Here is a 14,503-nt window from a genome sequence, read left to right as displayed (position 1 = left end):
GACAAATCCGTGCTGCCAAGGGTCAGATATTTATATAACTCAGGGAGAGGGGGCCCTGCCACTGAGACTTCCCACCCTGATGGGCAGTTGGGGCTGCTAGTTCTGAGTTTCCAGGTTCAAGGCACAGTCAGGTCCTTTCATTAGACCTAACATCTCCTGCAGGTTGTGAAATGGAAACATACTGAAAAACAGAAAAGGAGGCAAGCGCTTTGAGATGGCCTCTGAGCGCGTGTCTGTGACTTCCCCAGGAGGGTCTTTGCTGATTTTGGTAAATTCTGTGACCCTAGCTACCAGACCAGTGCCTGGCACACTGACTGATTGAAGGGTCCTAAAGGTTGTTTTCTTCTCCTTGCCACCCACCCTTCAAACTTCACCACGATTACCCATTTCCATTCGTTCTTGCGGAATCCATCAGATACTACAGTGGCTCTTCTAGGGCAGGGTCGCACTTAAGTTCCCAGGGTACTACTACATATCTGTCCAGTGTCCAGCACCCAGCACCAGATGGTCAATACCAGAGAGAGGATGCATTATTAGCACAGTCATTATTGAAGTTACTACACAGCCCTGTCTGACAGGTCACACCAGCACCTCAAGACTGACTGTCCTAACCAGCGCCCACGCCAGAAGCACTTCGGACGGGATGACGCAAGCGTGGTGGCTGGGCACGCGTAGTGGACCACAGCACGACCCGCGCCGGGGGGCGGGGGGGGGGGTGACGACGACGCATGCGCGGGCGGGGCAGTCTTAAAGGCTGCGGCGGCTCCCGGCAGCCCAGTCGGCCTGTCAGCCGGCTTCCAGGAGCCACTCGGCGCTGGTGCAGCGACTGCGGCCATGGCAGCAGAAGAAGAGGTGGACTCAGCGGAGAGAGAGGTGGACACTGTCGAAAGGTGAGTGCTGCCGGGGGCTTCTCGGGGCTCGGTCACGCGCTCTTCGCGCGGGCCGGGGCCAGGCCCGAAGGGCAGCAGAGAGGATTCGTAACTCGCCTAGCCGCGAGTGGCCGCTTCCTAGTCTAGACCCAACACAAGCCCGCGCGGCGGCCGGAGGAAGGAAAAACCCCGGCCCGGATCTGGCCTGGGAGACGTTCGTCGGAGCCGGAGTCCGAAGGTCTCTGAGTCTGACCCTGGCTGCGCCGGCAGGCCTCATTGAGCCCCGCGTGAGGGGGGTCGCCCGGGTGTTGTGTAAGCGGCTCTGCGGGGCTGGCGGCGGTGGCGCGGGTGACCAGGCACCCAAACCGTGGTTTGTTCTCTGCGAAGGGTCGCCTGTGGGGCAGGGGTGGCCTTGGACCCTGGCCCTGTCCCAGCACGACCGGCAGACGGTGACCGGCCGCCCCTGCACCTGACAAGTCACGGGAAACGGCCGGGTCACGTTGCCCCTTTCCGAGCCTGGCTTCTGTCTTCAGGTGCGCGCCGAGCTCTGTCCGGGCTCAGGCAGCACAGCAAGTGTAGCCCAGGCTGATCCTCCCCAAAGACTGAAGGAAAGGGCGGCGCTTCCTTGGGGAAGTATTAGATAGAGAGCCCAAATTCAGCCAAGAAACGGTTGAAGATGAGAAGGTGTAGAGGGAAGGAAAAGCCCAGCGTGAGGGAAAAGGGTGATGGGGATGTGGGTATAATATGGCGTTGCATTTCAGAAAACGTTTAACTTATAGAAAGAGGATTTAAGATATCATGGATGACAAGGTCAAAAGTAATCTTCCAAAGGGAGGTGTTCCTTTGCTTCCAACTCTGCCTCTCCTTTTTTTTGGATCCATATTCTGACTTTATTGGAGAGACTCTTAAATAAAACATACATGTAGAAAATATTGTGGAAGTTGGAGAATAGATGTCTAAGTGACACTTATTTGATATACGAATACAGTGTATGTTATTTAATATACAAAGTTGACTCTTTTTTTTATATATATAACTAACTTCATGCCCTTGTTAGAAGAATAGTAGTTAATCAATGGAAAATTAAATTGCTACGAGCATAAGTGCCTTATTTCTCCAGGCTAGTCATTCTTTTGGAAGGTAAACTTCTGTGCTTCCCCCATGTTTGTTTAGTTTTTGGCAACAGTTCTTCAGAATGTCTATAGAAGTTTGCATATGAAACATAGCCTAAATGATAGAAGATAATATAGAATACTGTGAAGGCAGGGGCATTTGGAATGATGCTGTAGGGGATAAATTATGAAATATAGAAACTAGGGTTCTTCCCTTGTGTTTCATTTGAATAATGAATATGTGGACTGTTTTGGTTTGTTGATGAATTTCCATGTTACATTGAGGTGGAAAGCTGAATGTCACATGGACTCAGATAGGAACCTAACTGGTAGCTTTTTCCTGGTTTGGTGTGTCACAATCTTTTTGACTCTGTCTGAGCCTACTTTCAGGTGGGTTCTTTGGTCTCAGTATTTTTGTGGAGCCTGGAAATCCAGGGCTCATTTCCTGAAAGGAATTTTTGGTTTTGAATGATGGCCGGAGGTCATTGGGGATAGACCATACAAATCTTTAGCAGCTGACCAGATTAACCCCTAGACAGAGGTGGGCCTCCCTGGGACTCTTGGCACTACAAATCCAACAGGTAGTCTTGCCTTCAATTTGCATGTGCACAATCATTTTGTCATGTGCCAAACTGCTTCTGTTTTAATACTTATGACCTTCTATAGTTTGTCTTGTCAGTCTACCCCACTAGACTGTGTGCATTTTAAGTCTGGTACTCGAGTTTGTTTGCTTTAGCTTCCCAAGTACACTAGTACAGTGTCTGGCAAGCAGTGCATACTTAATACACCCAATGCGTTAAATGATTCCATTAAACACAAAGGCAAAGTGTGGATAAATGTGAAAATTTATAAATATGAATAATAGGATAGCCAACACGGTACATTCAGTTATAGTCAGAGTTAAAAGTTTTGTTTGTGGAGGACATTTTTGTTTTTTGATTTGAGGATTACAAGCAAAAGATTGGAGTCAAACATAGAGGTTGATCTTAAGATGGTATTGATATTCAGATTCAACAGTTTTTGTAAGGCACATAGTATAATCCTTTTAAGGTAGGGAAATTTGACAATAAACTCATGAAGGGAGCTCATAGACTTTGGGGTACAGTCACTACCAAGTTTTTAAACTTCTTTAAAGAAAAGCACTCCAATTCTGTTGGAGAACTCGGTTTATACTTGAGTGGTGTGCAGCGTCCAAGCTGATATGGCAAGCAAACAGAGAACAGGGTTGGCTAATGCTAAGTCTCTGCTTCTGCTAGGGGTTCCCACATTTCGTTGGATTAAATATGAAGTCAACCGAGTTTGGTAAATACTACAGTTCACATTTTTTCAGTTTTAGTGTTCACATTTTTCGGTTAAAACTGTGACTGGAGGCCTACTAGCACCCCACCAGCAAGTAGCTGAGCTGGATCGGAGCTCCTTAATGTCAGGAGCTTTCCCCATAGCTCTGCTGCCTCTCCTTGGGATTAGGACTTGTATGAAATGTGTTTGACTCTTGTTTCTTTTGCTTACTCTCCTGACACTATTATTTAATCCTGGCATTGACAAATAACTCAGGGCTTTTAAAAAATTTGTTTAACAATAGAAATACCCAAGAATGAAATGAGTTATGGAAAAAGGAGAAGTCTTGAAAGTTCTGTATTAAGACATTTCAGGTTTAAATGAGGAGGTGACATTAACAAAGGAAACAGTTATAAAACTGTCATCTCATGGCTTTCTGGAGCGTGTTGGTTATTGTCGTTTTTGTTTTGTTTTGTTTTTGTGACTGTCAATAAACCCAGACCGGTATTTTGCTTTCAACATCCTACCCTTTTCATTTGCAATACAGCTGAGAAAGCAAAATGTAACAAGAGTAGGCCAGGCTTCTGTGAATTGCTGCAGGATTGTCCCAGAGAATGATAGAATGTCAGTTGAATTTAGAGGAAAGCTGCCACATAATAAGAATTGCTCTGTTGCAGAGTAAATCATAATAGAGGTGGTTTCCAGTAGTATGCTAGAGTTGGCTAGTACTGGCAAACCATTGCTAAATTTTCAGGAATTTTGCCAACTGTTGGCTACTTGAAATCAACCATGTGGGAGTATTTACACCATGAAAATCATCAAATCGTATAAACAAGGGATTTTTCTTTTTCTTTTTTTTTTTTCTGAAGAATCAGTGTACCAGCCACTACTGGGTTTACATTATAATTTCAATATAGTTCTTTGCCTTGGAGATTTTTCTACCTTATTAGCCCTTTAAAAGACTGCCAGGGTTCTGGGAAGATCAGTTCTTCATCCCTGCTGCCATTTTCCCTTTCCATACTTTTGCCACCTGGCTTCTTAAAAATCACACCACTCCAGTGTAAACAGCTCATGGCCTTTTTTCTCAGTACTTACCCTTCTTGGATCCTTTTCTGTGTTTGACACTGTAATGATAGCTCTTCCTTTTAAACTCTTTATCAAACATCCTAGCTTTTATTAGCATTTTGGTTCTTGTCCTACCTGGGACCAATAGTCACTTTCATTGGGTCAACTTCTTTTTCCCATTCTCTAAATATAGTCATTCTCCAAAATTCTGTCTTTACTTTTATTTTATTATTTGTCTTGTTTACTCACACCCTTCAAACTTTCCCATCTGGCGATACCTGAAATCTTGCCCTCATTTTAGAGTCATCTCCTGTTCTCTAGTGATGTTTTCTAATTGTCTGCAGATATTTGTGCTGGATTCCTCAGATCTAATGTGCCAAACCAGGATCTTATTTGTGTCTTCCTTTCTTCAAATAAATCAATACAGAAAGCTCAGTTCTTCCTCTTGAGTTCCCTATTTTTGTTAGGGCTGTTATGTTCTTCTGGTCATCCAGATTCAAAACCATGGCATCATCCTTTGACTGCCCCCCGTCCCTTCATTGCCCCCTAGTACCAAATCCAGTAGATTCTATGTCTGCAATATTTCCATTCCTGTTTCACACCTTCCTTATTCTCTTTCCTGGATTATTATGTCCTGTGTTCAGAGCAGAGCTCATTTCATCAGTTACTTTTATATTCCCATGAGCCACATTCTTGTTTGTACCGCAGCCACAGGCAGTGGCTTTATTATATGTCCTCAGCGTGCCTTCAAAGCCTTTGGTGGGCAGTGTGGCCCCAACTTAGCTTTGGAGTCCTATAATCCTCCCTGTGTACCTCGACTCTAGCCAAGCTATATTTCATTGTTTCTTAAACATGTTCCTTGTTCACCCTCATTGCCCCATGGCTTGATTCACTTTGTTTTCTCTGATCCAAAATAGATCACATACTCTCTTCTCTAAATGTCCATGGTATTTAAACACAAAGAAATATTCCTCTGACTTCCCAGGAAACAGACCTCCCTTTCCTGGGTGTTCTACTCCAGACTTATAGCTGGTAATCCAGCAGCCTTGATTCTTGAAGATGAATATATAGCTATATAGCTTTTATGGTGCAGCTGTGTGAGTGTGAAAACCTTATGACTGACACTCCATTTATCCAGTGTATGGATAGATGAATAAGTAAATAAATAAGTAATAGAGGGGATAAGGGATATGGGATGTTTTGGGTATTATTTTTTTTATATTTATTTTTATTTCTTGGCATGGTCAGGCTGCAGGAATCAAACCCAGGTCTCCGGTGTGGCAGGCAAGAATTTTGCCACTGAACCACCATTGCACCACCCATGGATGGTATTTTTTACTTTTATTTTTATTGTTTTTGGAGTAATGAAATTGTCCAAAAATCTATTGTCATGAGGAATGTACAGCTAAATAATGATACTATGAACCATTAATTGTATACTGTAGATGATTTTGTGGTATGTGAATATATCTCAATAAAATTGCATAAAAATGTTAATGGCATAGGCTATAATTACAATCTTAATAATGTTTTTAAAAAATGATTAAGTAGAAATTTAAGGAAAAGAATTTCATGTCTTACCTAGCCACTGCCTAGGCTGTTTGTCTCAGTTGTTTCTTACACTGCTTTCATATTTCTCAGGCTGTTTTTGCCTGGAAGGTAAATTCTGGAAGGGGATGCACTCCAGAGAGGCGTTTCCCAAGTCATTCTTTACCAGCTGGAACACAGTGAGGGTCCCACAAGGAGAGTGCTGGCTGAAGGAGGGGCCAGGAAAGACACGAGCAGCTTCTTTCATGGCTCCTCAAAGCTTCGCTTTCTTGACTCAGCCCCAGCCCAGCAAATGCAGCCCTTCACCTATTATCTGTGGCTCTGTGGGGCATACCATCTTTAAGTCTACTCTGCTGCTTTTGTCCAGTATTGGTTGGAACAGTGGCTACTGTCGGAGCCATTCCCCCAGCAATCCCAAATAACCAGTCCAAAAACTATGATCAGTGATCGGCCAGTGCCCACCCCAGATGTTGGAAAAGTGGATTTTTACATCCTTCTCTGGCACCAGCATGTTACACCAGGGGCCAGACCCACTAGCTGCCTGCTGCTTGAGTGGAGATTGGGTGACAGTAAAAGCCACAGGTAGAGAGTGATTTACTGGAATTGTCCATAATTTTCCAGCCTATTTCCCCCACCTCTTCTTCATTAATGTTTTCTAGGTTCTCGTCTGGATCTACTGGATTCCAGAGTTTTGAAATAGTTGATTCACATAGTTCCTGCCTGTTTCAAAGTTTTTCTGATGGAGAGGCTAGGAGCTTCCTATGCCACCATCGTTTCACAATCCTCCCAAATGTAGCTTATTCAAAGTTGTTTACTTACTGTGTGAGGGAAGAAAGGAAACAATTGTGGGAAAAATATTACCAGCACATGGCTCTGTCTAAAACAGTGGTTCTCGAGCTATGGATTTAAAAACTTACGGGTTAGAAAAGAAAAAAAAATAGTTAAGATTACTGATTAGTGTGTTAAAATTTACTTGAGAGCCTGAGATGTCATTGATCTAATGGTTAATGATAATTAGAGGCATTTAATTATCACTTATCTAAAAGAAAGTGATTTGCCAGCTACTTAAATTGTAGTTGTATGAATTTTTTTTTTTTTACTCTTTCCCAAGAATAGAATTTAGAAAGTCAGTACCCAGGAGAGAAGGCCTTTATTTGCCCAAGTATTACAATTTCCAATTCAGAAGTTTTCAGTCCTTCATTCTTTGAGGAATTATTTCGGAGGAATATATGTATTAATTTGGATATTTATAATAAAATCAAAACCTCGTAATTTCTCTACATGAGGTAGAATATTATGCTTCGAGAAGTTTATAGAGAACAGTGATAAAATTATATACCAATGTAGGGATGGAGGCCATTTTAAACAGAACTGTAATATAATGAAATATTCTTTACTTATAACCTAATTAGAAATGTTATTTAAGTATCCAAGAGTGTGGAAATTGTCCAGGCTGCTGTACATATTTTTCAGAATACTTTGAAACCTCTTTCACTTTTCCCAGTATTTGTAGATTGTGCAATTTAGATTTAGTAATACTATAGATCATCAGATGCCCTTAGAGAACAAAACAGAGATTACTAAGAAACTTAAGTGTTAATGGCATACCTCTCCCCTTAGTGGGACATGACTCTCAGGGGTTAACCCTGGCAACATGGGACCTGACTTCCAGGGATGAGCCTGACCCTGGTGTTATGGAATTAAGAAAGACTTCTTGACCAAAAGGGGGAAGAGAAATGAAACAAAATTGTTTCAGTGGGTGGGAGATTTCAGATAGAGTTGAGAGGTCATTCTGGAGGTTATTCTTATGCGTTATATAGATATCCCTTTTCAGTTTTAGATGTATTGGAGTAGCTAGTGAAAATTCCTGCAACTGTTGAACTATAATCCATAGCCTTGATTCCTGAAGATTAATATATAACTATATAGCTTTTATGGTACTACCGTGTACTTGTGAAAACCTTATGACTGACACTTCCTTTATCCAGTGTATGGACAGATGAGTAAGAAAATAAAGAGAAAAAAATAAATAAATAATAGGGGTTAGGGGGTATGGGAATGGAATGTTTTGGGTGTTATTTTTTACTTTTGTTTTTATTATTTTTGGAGTAACGAAAATGTTCAAAAATCTATTATCATGAGGAATGTACAACTATATAATGATACTGTGAACCATTGATTCTATACTTTAGATGATTATATGGTATGTGAATAAATCTCAATAAAATTGCATAAAAATGTTAATGGCATAGGCTATAATAACAATGTTAACGATATTTTAAAAAAAGATTAAGTAGAAATTTAAGGAAAAAAAAATTCAGTGTCTTACCTCAAACACAGGATTCTTAAAATCAGATTCTTAGGTAAAGCCTATTAATGTGCTAAGCACAATTTGTCTTTTTTTATAATAGCATCCTTCTGTATCGCCACTTCTATCTGGTGTGGTCTTTAAAAATTTTTTTGCCCTCGAAACCTGCTTACTAAAAAGATTCTTTCTCAGTACCTCTACAGTGGTTATAAAGCAAGATTCCTTTTATTTGGTTTTCAGCCCTTGATGACCATTCCTGGTCAAGAACAAAGAGCTTCACTTTAAAAATAGTTTACTGTACTAGTTAGCAGATAGGAAAACATTATTTTGTGCCCTTCTCTGTGAAGTAAGTGGGTCAATAGGAGGGCAAAACTCATGGATATGACAATCTTCTCCTTTGAAAGTTTGTTTTGTGATGAGCAGTGAATTGGTGGAGGTAAGCATAATTCCTATATTACAGGCTGCTATGTAACATTTTAAACACTAGTGTCTTGTACATAGTAAATATTCAGAGTCTGAATTATGTTTTGAGTATAATAGGGTTTTAGTGCCCCCCCCCCCATAAAGATTGAAACAAAGGTTGCATTTGTGTTTTCTTTGCCTCAACTTGTCTATGATCTCTTTTGGAGCGATAGTAGATTATAATTCAGATTTTGTTTTGTTTTTGTACTGACTTCTGATTCTCTCTGCCAAAGAATCTGTTATGATTTGAGGAATATTTAAGGGAAATTTTTGAAATTGAATTTAGTAACTTCCCATAGGTGCTAGTTCACAGTCGTATGACCAAACATAGCCCTTGATGGGGAAAGGGGAGAAGGAGAGCATCTATTGTGCAGGTCTAAAGAATATGGATTTTTATCCCAGAGGTAATGGACAAGGCTTAACGTTTTAGGAAAGTATTCACTGAGTCAAAAGGATTTTAGAGTCATCAGAATTGAATTCAAATCTGTTTTATGTCAGTTCAGTTATTAGTGTGTACTCTTGGTCTTGGTACTTAGCATTTCTGAACCTCAGTTTTCACTTCTATGAATTGGGCAATAACTTGTACTGGGAATACTCTGGACATTGTATCAGCAAACATAATTTATTGAGCCCCTTTTATACATAATGCACAGAGAAAGTCTACAGGGAAGGAAAATATAATAGGATAAGCTATAAAAAGCTTAGAACGACCTAAATATCTAATCAACCCTTCCAAAACTTGGCACATTTTTCTACCCACAGCTGTTCTTATTCCTGTGTTTTCTATTGTTATTGGTTGCACCTGGGAATCATTCTCTATTATACCTCTTTTACATCTACCCAGTGATCAAATCCAGCCCATTTTACTTTTAAATATTCCCTGGCCTCATCTCTCCATCCATTTTTCCATAGCCTTGGTCAGGCCTTTCTGTCGAATCTGGTATCACAGTAGTTGACCTCTCTTCCTCTTCTAATTCATTTTCTCTCTCACTAGAATGTCCTCATTTTAAATAACAACCTCCCTTTGTTGAGCACTAGCTAACTGCATTATGGTGTATTAAAGCTGTACATTATCTCAGATTGTTAGTATAATCCGGTGGTCTGCTGTGGCCTACCCACGACGCTCACCTGTTCCTGATCTGCTACTAGCAAAGTTTGTCAGTGCCAACCTCTCCTATGACCTTTCCCCTACCATTGCTTCAAGACTGCTTGCTTTTCTTTGTTCAGGTGACTTCTGACAGATGCTTGGGTCATTCTTTTCATCCCCTCTTTGCTATAATCTAAAGTTTTGTTGTTTTCCATTAACAATTAATCAGTTCCTTCTAGGCAGATAGCGCATATTCCAGGCCCCTGCATTTGTATATGTTACTGTTGTTTCCCAAGAGATATGAAGGCTTCTTTTTCCTATCTTGGAGTTTAATAAGATTTCTCTTCTCTTACCCTTCTTAGCTGTGACATGTCATTTATATGAATAAAAACTATTCATAGTCTAATTATTTTGCAGTTCTACCCTGATAGGAGGCTGTATTGCTGTGAGTTGGGAAGAATGCCTTTTTGTCTTTTCTTGTTCTGCCCATTTTTAGCCCTTACTTGATTATTTGGAATCTGATTATCAATGAAGATAAAGTGGACTTTAATATCTACTTATAGTTAACCAGACTGAAGTTGAATATCCTGAATTCCAGGACTTAGGACAATGCTTTGCATCTGGTTAGGTGAATTTTGTCACATATAACGTTACCATCACACAGACGTTATACATCACACAAATTACATCACACAGTGATTTCACTATTCTGCTTTACTTCTCCATATACAACAGTTGGGAGTTGAGAAAAGCATTAACTAACCTATTTGTGTTTTGTTTTTGATGCTCTAGGTCAGGATGGTTAACTGGTTGGCTTCCTACATGGTGCCCTACATCTACATCACACCTTAAAGAAGCTGAAGAGAAAATGTTAAAATGTAAGGTTTTTTCATTTAACTGAGCTATTTATAAAACAAGTCCAATATATTGCATTTCCCTGAAACTTGGAGATAAGAATCATCTATGGTGCATTAGTTGTTAGTTGACATGACTTCTTTCATGTCATCAGCAAGTACAGAAATGTATAGGTCAGTGGTTCTCAAACTTTTTGGTCTTGGGGTGCTTTTATACTATGTTCTTAACTTAGTAAGGACCCCAGAGAACTTTGTTTATGGGTTATAGCTAGCTATTAATATTTAGCTTATTAGAAATTAAAACATTTCTAATGTTTTAATTTCTGAAAATATGTTAAATTGTATCAAACCCATTTAATGTTTATAAAAATAACTATTTACAAATAAAAATTTAGTGAGAAAAAGGGCATTGTTTACATGTTTGTAAATCTCTTTAATTTCTGTCTGAATAAAAGGCAGCTAGATTCTCATATCTGCTTCTTTATTCAGTCTGTTGAGTAGACATATCATGTGATCTCTGGAAAACTCTGTACACCTATAAGAGAATGATAGTGTAAAAGGCAAATAAGTCTTAGTGTTATGAAAATGGTTTTGACTTTGTGAGCCTCCTGAAAGGGTCTCAGGGATTCCCTAGAGGTCCCCAGACTACACTTTGGAAACAGATTATAGGTGAGTTTCAGTGTTCCTGGCTGTGGTATCTGGTGCCAAAAGAGGCAGTCGTGTGTAGCGGAAAAAAAAAACTTAACTGGACTAAGGTAACTTGGGAACTGGGAAAAGAGGGAGTAGGATGATGCTTAGAATTCCTTCTGATGTTAGCATTCTAAGAATCTTTGATTATACATTTGCAGCAGTGTGGAAACCTTTTTTCCTTTCTTAAGAACACTGAAATTTATGCAAATTAATATTGTCAGGCATTCCCAGGTATCTGTGGGTTTACAGTTGTATTTATTGTACAATTTTATTCTGCTTATGCAGTTTATAGGAGTGGATTAAATAATGCAGTTCACATACATGGTTATTGTCTGTGTATGTGCAGGTGTTTGTCCACCCTGTTTTCTACAGGTTCATATATAGTAATTATGTTGAGAATTTGATTACAAACGAATTTTCTTCTTTGTGCACTTGAATGATTCAGTACTTAGTGATACTGGATATATCTCTAGGAAGAGAAAATTAGTCATTTTAACATGAATTTTTAACATGAAAATAAATTTCTAGTCACTCCATATATTTGGGCATTCTTGTTGTCTATAAAGCTGGCAAAGTTGTCAGTTGTGCTTTATCGAAATAAATTGTCAGGATATAGGATGCCCAATTCATGCACTTAGCAAACATACTGATTCCCTAGTGGTGTGAAGTATCTGCTAGGTTCTAGGAATGGAAGTAGTAGTGAGAATTGGCTTCTGCTTCAATTATTAGTTCCATCAAAGTCAATGACTGATAGAATGTTATGAGCTCTCTAATAGTTATTACAGATGGTTTCTATAAGAATATGCAGGTATCCATCACCAAAATAATGAAGTGGTTTTGGCTTGGCCCTAATGCTTCCTTTTCTAAACTGGTGGCAATTTACCCCTTGGGGGCCTGGGCTATGTTGATATTCTGAATGAATGCTGTTTCCTTTTTGCTGCCACTATCTGTAAGCAAAACCTGAGATTATTTCTTAATTAAAGGGCAGAAACTCCTGGTTCACCTGTGTTTTGGACAATGCAGATGTATTATGTACATATAATTAAGACATCATGTAATATTTAGCTATTCCATTTTAATAAATTTAATGTAAATGAATTTAAAGTTAGCTTCATCTTTGGTCAATTTGGGGAGAGTTTTAAAGTATTAATCCTATAACACTGAGGATAATTAAGAGTTTTACTTACAAAATCGTGATTATTTGCATTTTCTAAGGAGTTTGTGAGACTTGAACTCATGTTACCTGGCACTTCATACTGAGGAGTTCCTACTGTATCCTGAGCCATTTTTTTCTGCTAAATTTTGAAAGGACTGAAGATATAAATTGCATGTTAATACAGATACTGTTAATCCTAAATGATTACTTTTTAGGGAAAAATTTTTCTTCAAGTCTGACCTCAATCTTCAATTCTTAATCTGTCGAGTATGCTGCAGATTCAGAGTGGTATTCTTTTGTTATTGTCTGCAGAGCTAGAATAATGGATGCAGTAACAACAAAACCCCTCTCAATTAGTGTCATACCCTCATTTGATACATGGGGAAAGAATTCTAAGGAGATGACATAAGTTACCAAAAAAAACCTTTGCCACAGGAGGTATTTACTGAGTGACTGAGGTAGGTCTTCCTACTTAGATGTAAAACATAGTCATTAAGAATTACTGGTTTCAATAAAATATGTATTTACTAGGGCCATTGTGAATTAATAAAGGCTAAAAGAATGTTTCTGAATACCAAATTCTTTTTTTATTTTACTGAGAGTACTCTCCTTCTCAGAAGTAGTGAAGCTAAGCAGAATTTTTCTTTTGTTTTCATTAGGTGTCCCCTGCTCATACAAAAAAGAACCTGTTCATATATCTAATGGAAATAAAATATGGACACTGAAATTCTCTCATAATATTTCAAATAGGACCCCACTTATCCTCCTCCATGGTTTTGGAGGGGGTCTTGGGCTCTGGGCACTAAATTTTGGAGATCTTTGCACCAATAGGCCTGTCTATGCTTTTGACCTGTTGGGCTTTGGACGAAGTAGTAGACCCAGGTTTGACAGTGATGCAGAAGAAGTGGAGAACCAGTTTGTGGAATCAATTGAAGAGTGGCGATGTGCCCTAAAGTTGGACAAAGTGATCTTGCTTGGACACAACCTGGGTGGGTTCTTGGCTGCTGCTTACTCATTGAGGTATCCATCAAGGTAAGTAATGATCACAGAAGAGGGAAATTATAAACGTAACATCTGATTGCTAGTCCTGGTTCCCATCTTTGGCAACTGTTGCTGTGAGCCGTACAAAACAGGCATTCTTTTAAAGGATTTTATAGGTCAAATGTCCACAACTGATGCTGTACTTAGTAATTGAAATAATGATGTTGAATTTTCCTATTATATATACTTTGGTAGAAGGCTTGGGAAAGGACTTTTTATTTATTAGAATGTATAAAATTTAAGCCACAAGAAAAATGATGGTTTTATTGCTTATAATTATTATCATTAAATCTGTGGGTCTAGTAGGCTTTTCCTAAACTTTTTAAGTTATAGTAAGCTGTAATGGGAAATCAGAAGGTTAAGAGAAGTTCTAGATGTGGCCTGTCTCTCAGCCAACACAACAAGCAAACTCACTGCCCTCCCCACTCTCTGTGGAACATGACTCCCAGGAGTGTAAACCTCCCTGGCAATGTGGGGGAGAAATCATATAATGAGCTGGAACTCAGCATCAAGGGATTGAGAAAACCTTCTCGACTGAAAGGGGGAAGAGAGAAATGAGACAAAATAAAACGTCAGTGGCCAAGAGATTTCAAATAGAGTCAAGAGGTTATCCTGGAGGTTATTTTTACACATTATATAGATAACCCCTTTTTAGCTTAAGGTGTATTAGAGAGGCTAGAGGAAAGTGCCTGCAACTGTTGAGCTGTGTTCCAGTAGCCATGTTTCTTGAAGATGATTGTATAATGATATAGTTTTTGCGAAGTGACTGTATGATTGTGAAAACCTTGTTCTAATGCTCCTTTTTATCTACAGTATGGACAGGTGAGTAAAAAATATGGATTAAAAATAAATAAATAATAGGGGGAACAAATGTTAAAATAAAGTGGGTACAGGGAAATACTAGCGGTCAATGAGAGGGAGGGGTAAGGGATATGGTATATATGAGTTTTTTCTTTTTATTTCTTTTTCTGGAGTGATATAAATGTTCTAAGAAACAATCATGGTGATGAATATACAACTATGTGATGGTATT

The 14,503-nt window shown here is 39.3% G+C and overlaps 1 protein-coding gene across 5 annotated transcripts in view; it reads left to right on the top strand.

The window, feature by feature from the left end:
• Positions 1 to 740: 740 nt before the first annotated feature.
• ABHD5 (abhydrolase domain containing 5, lysophosphatidic acid acyltransferase) overlaps positions 741 to 14,503 on the top strand; it is a 36,154-nt gene continuing 22,391 nt past the window's right edge. The window contains exons 1-3 of one of the 5 annotated variants that reach the window (XM_077129629.1): positions 741 to 890; positions 10,522 to 10,607; positions 13,089 to 13,461. In XM_077129629.1, coding sequence (XP_076985744.1) covers positions 835 to 890; positions 10,522 to 10,607; positions 13,089 to 13,461 — 515 coding nt within the window. In that variant the 5' untranslated portion in view covers positions 741 to 834. Of the gene's footprint in view, positions 891 to 920; positions 1,182 to 1,251; positions 1,403 to 10,521; positions 10,608 to 13,088; positions 13,462 to 14,503 lie in introns of those variants that run through there. The other 4 variants (XM_077129630.1, XM_077129628.1, XM_077129626.1 and 1 more) reach the window with 4 other exon arrangements.

Source organism: Tamandua tetradactyla, chromosome 15 (assembly GCF_023851605.1).
Source record: "Tamandua tetradactyla isolate mTamTet1 chromosome 15, mTamTet1.pri, whole genome shotgun sequence".
Taxonomy (NCBI): domain Eukaryota; kingdom Metazoa; phylum Chordata; class Mammalia; order Pilosa; family Myrmecophagidae; genus Tamandua; species Tamandua tetradactyla.
This window is presented reverse-complemented; position numbering and strand designations above follow the sequence as displayed.